The sequence below is a fragment of the Zonotrichia albicollis genome, chromosome 6 (genome assembly GCF_047830755.1).
Source record: "Zonotrichia albicollis isolate bZonAlb1 chromosome 6, bZonAlb1.hap1, whole genome shotgun sequence".
Taxonomy (NCBI): Eukaryota; Metazoa; Chordata; class Aves; order Passeriformes; family Passerellidae; genus Zonotrichia; species Zonotrichia albicollis.
In genome coordinates this window covers 33,067,093-33,076,961 of record NC_133824.1, presented here as the reverse complement: position 1 = coordinate 33,076,961, position 9,869 = coordinate 33,067,093, and the positions used below count along the sequence as shown (strand labels likewise).

General features: G+C 33.5%; 1 protein-coding gene across 6 annotated transcripts in view; it reads right to left on the bottom strand.

Moving 5' to 3' along the window:
* Positions 1-648: 648 nt before the first annotated feature.
* Positions 649-9,869, bottom strand: part of FUT8 (fucosyltransferase 8) — a 97,534-nt gene continuing 88,313 nt past the window's right edge. For all 6 annotated transcript variants that reach the window (XM_005480117.4, XM_074543165.1, XM_005480115.4 and 3 more), the window contains 3 exons: positions 9,386-9,562; positions 5,367-5,517; positions 649-1,623 (listed from right to left, as the gene is read on the bottom strand). In XM_005480117.4, coding sequence (XP_005480174.1) covers positions 1,306-1,623; positions 5,367-5,517; positions 9,386-9,562 — 646 coding nt within the window. In that variant the 3' untranslated portion in view covers positions 649-1,305. The remainder of the gene's footprint in view (positions 1,624-5,366; positions 5,518-9,385; positions 9,563-9,869) is intronic.

Genomic DNA, 9,869 nt, shown 5'->3' with positions numbered 1-9,869 from the left:
AAACAATCTCTTGTCATCTTACATATTATATGCATCTATATATACAACCATCAAATCTATGAATTTATTTGTAAAATTATTTTATAAATTATCTCTTTTCTTAATGAGAGCTGACTGGCATGAGACTTCAAAACACTAAGAAGTACCAATAATCTTACAACATGCATAAAACTTCATCCTCGTATATTTTCTTGCAACCTACTATTTTTGGGTAAGCTGTTAGATTTTTTTAAAGTAGTCCAGACTGACAGGTTCTATAAATGGGATAACCTGAAGTATCTTACTTAAAAGTAATTATATTCAATGCCAAAATGCTAAGTGGCCATCCATAATACCCTAAACCCTGAATTATTTTCAGAAGAGAAACAGAAAAGGTAAGAAAATAGTGTCAGAGGGTAAATGTAAGCAATTCAGCCACTGAAATAATCCTGCTGTTACTGACTGTCCACAAAGCTGAGCAGCGCTGTGCCCTACGCAACTGCTGTACTACACAAGTGTTTTAAAATTCAGTGAAACTCCGAATATCTTTTCCTTCTTTTGTGGATTTTGTGTTGTTGTTTTTTTCAATCAAAGGCAATGTCCAGAAATTACCAGTAATAAAGAATCTGTTCATGGCATTGTTTACAAAAGCTCCTAAGAGACAGTGACTACTTGATTGTTGAATGTAACCTTTATTTTATTAATGATGAGAAGTAATCAATGGAATGCTAAAAAAAATCCCAAACTTGTAAAGAAATCTAGTCTGAAATCTGAATCTCTTGTTTGAAGCAAGTTCAGTGGTCACAGTAACACCAGATGAAAGTGGACTCTTGCCCATTGTGAAACAGGCATGGCTCTTCTAAAAAGGTCACAAACTTTTCAAATATAGGCACCATGTTTCAAATTTTGCACATACAAAATATGTTCATGTCACTCAAATTACACAATGTGGCAGTGTTATAAGTCTGAACATTATTGTCAATTAATGGCGGAGAAGAGAGCCCAAAGCTCACATAAGACTAATGACCGGGACAACTCCTGAAAAGAGATAAGAAGTATAAAACAACAGTTTTCCTGCTGTACGTGGTTTGTGTGTGCATGTGTGAGAGTGCATATAACAAAAATGTTTAAGAGTAAGTTCAGACAATAGCCCATCCACTTGTTCTCAGCTTCTTGTCCAGTTTCATTGCAAAGGCTTTGATTTTAACCGCATGATAAAATGCAAATTCAAATCCCATAGAAACCAATAGTTAGTGCGTTGTTGACTGGTTTGAACCAATCAAAACTTAGTTTTTTATAATAATTGCTGAATGTCTTCCTTTTAATCTACTTGTCAGCCTCCGGGTATGTAGGATACTTGACTGTCTCGATTTTCTCCTTAACTTTATAGGATGGGTACAGGCCTGTTCTTCCTAATTTCCTATTGATGCCTTTTGAATAACCATCCCAGTGGTTTCCAGCTACTCCAATTATATCTCCAGGTTCCATAGGAATTTCATCAGCAGTTCGTGGATGATGAGCATAAATAGCAATCTGGTTGTGAGCATTCTGTCCCCCAAAGTAGTAGATATCATCCAAAGAATGGAAATATGCCGAAGCATCTGGATGCAACGTCTGCATAATTTCATAGGCGACTCGACAAACCTTAGAAATAAAAACAGAAGTCATTAATATTGTGTGTGACTGAAATATACCACAAAAATCAACAACTAATGTATAGTAATATTTCCCAAGAATATCAGGGTCTGGAATATCTGGGTTTAAAAAAAAAAACAACGAATCAACCAACCAACAAAAATAGCCCCTCAAAAAATAAAAAAACAAGAGAAACCAAACAAAAAAAACTCTACTGAATTCCTGCATAATTGCTACTAAAAAGCATGAAATTTTGCAGAATCTTAATTGGCCTCTGGTGATCAGATCTCGTAAGCAAACTAACAAATAAATAAATAGATAGATAAATAATTAGTATCATCTACTATTCAGTTTAAAATTAAAACATCTATATGGACACTAGTAACTCTGCTTTTTAAAATTAATGATGTGTAGCCAATCAAATGTAAAAGCAAGTTTTCTTTTTCTACTATAACCACTAAAAATTGCATTTTACTTCCCTTTGAACCTTTAGAATTTACATTTAAATTTATCCTGCAATAATAAGGCCTTGCATTTACTTTTCTAAAGGAAGTTCAAATTTTCACAACCAAATAGTTCCATAAGTCCAAGGCTTTAAAATGCTGTTTATATTAGAACAGTGATAGAATTGCTGGCAACTTAGAAGACAAATAAATGAAATTAATTCCATGAAGACAATTATTACATCGGTGGGAAGATGCATTTTTACTTGTCATTGTAACCCATCTTATGAAGGGAATTTTCATCAGACAGAACACATGTTCCCACATCAGAATTATATTGTATTTCTCAGAGCTGCCAGAAACATACAAGCATACCACTATATTAAAAAAAGCTTTTTCAACAGCTGGCTAGAAGGCTCTTCTCTGTCAGGTGTCAGACTTGGCTGCTGTTGGTTTTCTGGTTTCTGACCTGCATTACCGTATCCTTCTCTAACTTCACGTAAGTTTGATAAAGGCTGATTAACAATACAGCAGATTTCTCCAATACAAAGCAGCATTTCAGCTTTTTCATAATTTTCAGTCTATGTTAATATAGTAAAGCTTGATTTTACTTTTATTTTGTCCCTTTGAAGATACAGTGAATAGAACTTTGATCGCTCATATGAGACATATTTGTACTTTCTTAGCTCCTTTGAGAGAGGCATTTGCTTTAAAAATGTAATAGATTTCCTTTTATCCCTCTGCATCTGAACTTTAAAAAAAACTTTTCAGAAGTACCTTTCAGAAGATCAGACTGAAGTTAATTATTTCAAAGTACCTGTTACACATCATAATATAAAAACAAGTTTGATTACCCATATATTTGCAAAAGGCTATTTATTTTATAGCTTCTGTGACTGTATTTGTTTTGTTATCTGCATGTGTGTGCACCCCAGGAAGAGACATACATAATACACACTATAAAGATTTAAAATCTTTTCAGTAGAAACGCTTTAAGCAAGTGTGTTGTGCATATCTGACACAAAACATTCAACACCTTAGCTCAGCAATTGTTTTCTTTGTAGCACCAAACCTGGGTGACTAAACTGTAAACTGTGAGGATAGCAGGCAAAACATCCACATGCAGAAATATAGCTGAAACCAGCCTCCCATTTTTTATTCCCAGATCCCATGTTCTGCCGCCTGTATACTTACCTGTACAATGAAAAAAACAAAGACTAATAAATTCTGGAAGGAAAACAAGTTATATCAGTCAGAGGGAGCTATGACTTCATGAAGACTAAATGAAGAACGAAGAGACCAAAAAAAAAAAATCTTTCTTCTAATGTGTAATCTTAACTCTCCTGCTGTGTTATGATTTGTGTAACTCCCATGTGGTTTTCCTATAAAATTAAATTAATCTATTCAATTAACGTGACATTGCTGAAGTGTAGTGCCAAGGTAGGTTGCTTCCCTTGACTCTCCATTACATGAGAGGACCAATTCTTTAACAACAGTATTTTAAGGAAATAACTATTCTTCAATTTCTACCAATGTTCTTTTAGATAATTAATTTTTGTTAATTAATTTCTAACTAATACAGGGGAATTCCTGATTCTATTCACATACAGCATCATTTTCTCTTAATACCTCTGTTAAGAAGTTCAGAGTCTTTTTAGAAAAATAGAAAACAAAGTCAGCATAGAATTGATTAATGAGAAAGTCCAAAATCACAATAGAAATAAATAAGAATACATTTTTAACCTTACTTTTTCTTCACACTTATTGGCCAAAAGATGGTCATTAACTGCCTTATTTTGCTTACCTTCAATGCCAAAGTAAATATCAAATTGTTTATTTAATTGATGAAAGGACAGGGAAAGCAATTCAAATGTTAAAGATAAGAGAATCAAATTTAAAACCCCTTAAAAGAAAACTTTATGAATAGTGGGAAAACTTGCAACAGACCTTAGAAAAGCCCAATATATGAAGATTCTGTAGAGATCCACAATGTTGCATGCCCAGAAAAATTGTATTAAATTATTTTTAAGGAGTTTGAGTTATTATAGCACAATAAATTGCCTAGAATAAATTAATTACTGGACCAAATTCACAGTACAGCTATTGACAGCAACACCCTAATACTGGATCTCCTATTCTTCAGTAGAACTTTCTGCAACTCTAGAAAATCAAATATGTTATCCAATAAAAAAGCCTACTGTCAAATGCATGGTGAAATAGAATGAGAGTTGTGCTCAAAGGCACCATAACCTCAAACGGGGTTTGGTCAGGCGCCCTCCAGAGGTCCTGACCAACCTGTATCACCTTAACTGTGTTGATGAATTTTAAACACATATTCATTCTTTAACACTTAAAATTCAATTACAATATATTCTGGCCAAACCATTTGTGGCTATATTTAAACTATGTTTACACCCAGAGTTTCACTTGAAGCAAATATTTATCACTTTTAACACAGCTATCTGAATATTAACAATAGCAGAAAATGTTACAGATTTTTCATTAAGTCTTTATCCAAGACTACATAATTCTTCCTTCAGACTATGAACTGTCTCTACAGCAATGCATGCGTGGCACTTAAGACATACCGCTGTAGGTTTTGTTTCTTTCTCTATGATATGCATTCAGTGGATGTGCTTCAGCTAAATCAAACATTATTATTAAACAGGATGGCTCCTCACAGCTCTTCTTAGTGAGAATTTTTACTTTGGATTTTACTCAGGTCCTTGGTCTGAAACAGCCTGTATTAATAACCTTCTAAATATGCTATAAAATGTCATTCTCTCCTACAGCATGTGGTGAATGGTAAATAAAATGTATGCATAAGCATGATGGAAGGATAAGAGGCTCTTCTATACTTTTTGTAGTTTTGCTGTCTTCTTGTTGTCTTCTTAATATGTCAAGGTCAATATATCACTGTATCGACCATATATTAATATTAATATGCACTTGTTTCTATTTGTCATTACAGTGCAGCAGAAAATTTACATTTGAGGCTGTGGAAAACATTTAATTTTTAAGTGAATTTTAACTTTTGAGTTTAGTGTCCATTTCCATCTAACAGTATAATCATGTGTGATTCTGTCACCTAAGAGCATAATAACAACAGCAAGTAAAAAATATTTAATCAGATATAAATAATGTCACGCCATATGTGAATTAGGTGGATCAGCACATTAGCCACGTCAACTTGGTAACTTTTTGCTGTTCTTTTCATCTTAAAACAATTTTTTATAAAGAGAAGCATGAAGAAAACTAAGATTTAGAACTGGTACATATAATCAACACTGTGTCTGCATTGCACATTACCTGGGATGAAAATGTACAGACCAGGAAGTCTGCCTGAGACAAGAAGTGAATATCCAGAATGACTCCTCTTAGGGAGTTTTCAGTGTATCGGTTATGGAGTCCTGCTGACCAGGATATGGAGTTATCACTGATAAATTCATAATTTGGATACCTGTGAAAAATACAACACACAGTTAATAGAATTGTTCTGTTTATTTTTTTAAGAAGCATTACTTTTGCTGCAAGATAGAGTTGTTAATTCATTTTAGGTGAGTCTCTGCTTTACAGGAAATTAATTACAATTTTGCTGAACCCTCTAGAAGGTCACTGCTGCCTCCAAGCATGCCCTCTCTTTATCAAGAAAAAATAAACAAAAAGATTCTGTACATCTGTCAGATATATAACAAAGTTGAAGCGAAAGACACAGTAGGAAGTATATACCACATTCTGCAAATTATTCAGATTTTAGATGAAATATACTCAGACCACTAAGTTTTCTCTACTGCTAAACAGGATATGGGATTCTGACCTTATTAGGCTACACTTACTACCATACTATTAGATACTGATTGGGACACTGCAAAAATACCCAGTCACCTGTGAAAGGGACATATTAAATAAATGCATGTAAACAAATGAAAAGAATAAAAAAGTCTTTCACAGTTCTTAAGGCCATGTGCAGAACAAATTTTGCAATTCACTGGTCATAAGGAAATAGATGTAAAATTCCACAGCAATACACTTTTCTTTACTTATTACAAAAAACATCAGTACTACTGTAATTCAAAAAGTTTTTTTTAAAAAATATGAAACCTTAGTTTATATCATATTAAAATAAAATATTTTCTCATGTAACAATGACTTAAAAATTTTTAAAAATCCTTTTTCTTTTTTCTGCTCTTATGGGAACAGGAAAACGAGAAATAAAAAGAAGGCAGGGAAGAGAGAGAGAGAGTTAAAAATCTTTCCTCCCTGCACTTAACAGCCTCAGAGGAGGGTACAAATCAAGCACAGTTATAGGACTGTTACGAGTTTCCATTGGTTTCAGAAGCAGATCATTGTGTAACTACAGCTTATCACTGCAGGTGCAAATCAAGGTGAGTCCCAGGCTCCAGTTCTCAACTGGTAGGCCTGTGCAGGTGTCCAGAACAGGCACTGAAAATTTTCTTCCCTCTGAAAGAATATTGTGAGTATATGTGTAAGCAGATTGAGTAAGAAATAATGTGTTTTCTCAGGTCTTGCTCTAAAAAAGTTGGAAAATATATGAGCTGTTCATTAAGTTCTAGTACTTTGAAGCACTGCTGAATTCTGTATGTCAGGCATACTATGACTTGGGGGGTGGGGAGGGTTAGCAAAACTGCACATAGTAGAACGGGAGAAAAGATATTAACCTGCTATTGTGGAAGTAAATAAACAGTAAAAAAAGGAGAAAAAAGAAAATACAGATGACTTTACAGGAAAACATTCAGGAGAGAAGAATGCGATTTGTTGAATTTTTGTGCTCATGAACTAAAGAACAATACCTAAATAGGTTCATATACAAACCAGAAATACATTAAATAAGGTCTCTTTAAGAATGTATGTATATATAATCTGTATTATTTTGAATACCCTAAGGAGTGAAGATACTGTAAGAGTATTATGGACTAAAAATACATGTACTAGACATTCAAAAATTTGCATGTGAAAACTATTAAATCAGCCAAAGAAAAAGCAATTTACACCCTCCCTAACACATCACTTATCCAAGATAAATACCATGACCTCTGCTTACCAGAAGCTGTCAAATGCTTTAATCCCCTGATCATTACAGTTGTTGAACTCTCAACCCTGCTACTCTCTACTAAAATTGTTCTACATGATCCTAATTCTGAAAATATATCACCTCTTTCCTTCTTTTGGAAACACACACAAACACTCTACAAACTGGTGGTAGTGACTGCACTATCTTTACTACTGTACTTGCAGTTGGTAGACATCTGTCTGCAAGGGAAGTTTCTGAAACTTAAGTCAAAACATTTCTGGTTTTATGACTATGATTAGTTTAAATACTACTCTTGCTAGAAACAACATGCCTATTCATGTGAATGTTGGCTAAATTTTCTTTACTTAAATGCCAACGCTGTTTGACAACCAGTCACTCTCTTGTAGAGAGATACAGTACCTAGGACTTACTGATATTATTGCACAAAATAATGAATGCAACATAAGCTACTGCAATGTGACAGCTGTTTCTATCAAAGCTTGGTAGTTCAATGTGACTAGAACATTTTTGTCAGAAGTGTAAACCAATTTATAGTTGATTTCACAAGAAGAGAAAGAAAAGCTTCTTTGCTGCCAAAACATGACCTTAACCTGCCTTCAGATGCTATTAAATGCCCAAACATCAAATTGCACCCTGCCTTCTGTGAAATCACAGGAAGCTTCAAATGCCTTCTACTCAAGGCATCTGAAGCTGCAAGCAACAGTAGGGTGCAAGCAACGTAGGAAATGATGTTTTAGTGTAAGCTGTGACCTGGAAACCCAGCAGTAACACATAAAAAATTCTTCAATACTTACAGATTGTATGCCTTTTATAAAGAAAACATAAAATTAATGCTATATTAATGAGCTGTATCATCCAAATTAAAGTAAAATAGTGATTTGGAATGAACTTGAGCTGTAATTCTTAATAAAATTCAGTATTGTTTTACTGAATAGGTTACAATTAGTTTTTGCTGCTATTAAAAACTTGAGATTATATGTTTACACAGGTAGAGCATCTCATTACTATTCACAAAGAATGCTAAGGCTTGAAAATTAAACAAAAATAAATAAAAATGCATAACTAAGATTGTTAAATCAATATTGAATTCTGTCATGTTACAAACAGTCCTTAAAGTTATTTAGGACAATATAATGAATTAAATATTATAACCTCAATTTTGGATTACCCGTCTTTTCATTGTTTCGATTTGCACTTTAAATGCTACAATTGTTTCTATTATTATTCTTGCCTTTACACATACAAAAAAGGATTAGGTTGCCATCATCTGGAGTTGAGTATGTTCATTTAGTTTTCACAAAACATCATCATTTTAAACAGCAGCCTTTAATAAATATGAAAGAAAAACAGAAATAGCACAGTGGAAGTAGACAGGTTTTCAATGCTGTAGAAAATTATTCTACTACAAAATAACATTTTCTGCTTGCCTTGCATATGCCAAAGAAAATCTATTATATGGTATGTTATCTTGCATATTTTTTCAAAAATGTCACCAGGAACAGAACAGTTCAAAAATTTGCCACTACTGAGTTGCTTTGATTTTAGAAAGTATTAATCAATTAATTAGAAGTATTAATTTACAAGGAAATACAGGCCATCTAGGAGCAAATGAATGTTTACTGTGTATCCATGTTCTAGAGAGCTAGAAGAGGATAGAGGGACAAAAAAAAAAAGGGACAAAGACACTGTAAGAAGTTGAGAATCCCTATATTTAAGGACAAAATTATTCAACATGTAGATGCAAGTCTTCTATGTTATCACTACAGAAGTCCTTCTGAAGAGGGAAGAGCTGCATCATAAGCTTTTCAACCCACTTAAAAAAATTCCTCTGGCAAATGCTCACATTTTTTGGACAGGTTTTATATACTTCTTAATATATTAACCAGGCTTTACAATATTTCTAAGTAGTTTCTTTTTAATATGTATGTTCAATAATAAGTGCTGTGTGTTTATTACTTATATTTTCTATTGTTTATGTATATATTATTTTTATTTACCTCTGTTCTATAGCATTGATTTGTTTTTACATAGTCACAGGTATCTTGCTCAACACTTCCAGATTTTTAACATTAAGCTTTGAAAAGCATACTTGGGAGGAAAAAAATCCCAAAAAAGCATATCTGAGAGAAAAATCAAAATCACTGGAAAATTAAATGCAGTCTTAACTGAATAAAGGATTAGAAAATATTATACCAAAACTTGTAGTGCACAATAGTCAGAAACTGTAAAGCTAACTGGACGGAAGGAACTGTAATATAAACATAATTCATCTTACTTTGATTTTGCCTCTTGCAACAAGGAAGGGTCATCTGTAGCCAAATACACTCTTTTTTTATCCACGTGCATCCTGCGAGCAAGAAGCTCAAAGCGCTCCTCCACGTGCACCATGTACTCTTCAATGGGGTGAAACGCTGCCTCGGTCCCCACCTTGTCTGTCCTTCGGACGTGAACACTGGAAAAGGGGAAAATCTAGGAATTACATTTATTAACACTACACATACCTCAGCAAATGAAATTTTAGATTGAATGAATACATAAAATAATGAGGGATTAAAACTCATCCATGTCCATCATGACACACTGACAATATGAAGTCAGTCTGTTCTCAAAAGAAATATAATAATCTGACAAGGAAGGCAAAGGGTAACTGAAAGAAAGGAATGAAAGACATTGAATTATAGCATATAAGGTGGCATTTCTTTCGAGCACAAGGTTAAGTTATCTACTGAAGATAGATAATGCCTGATCAATACAGGTGA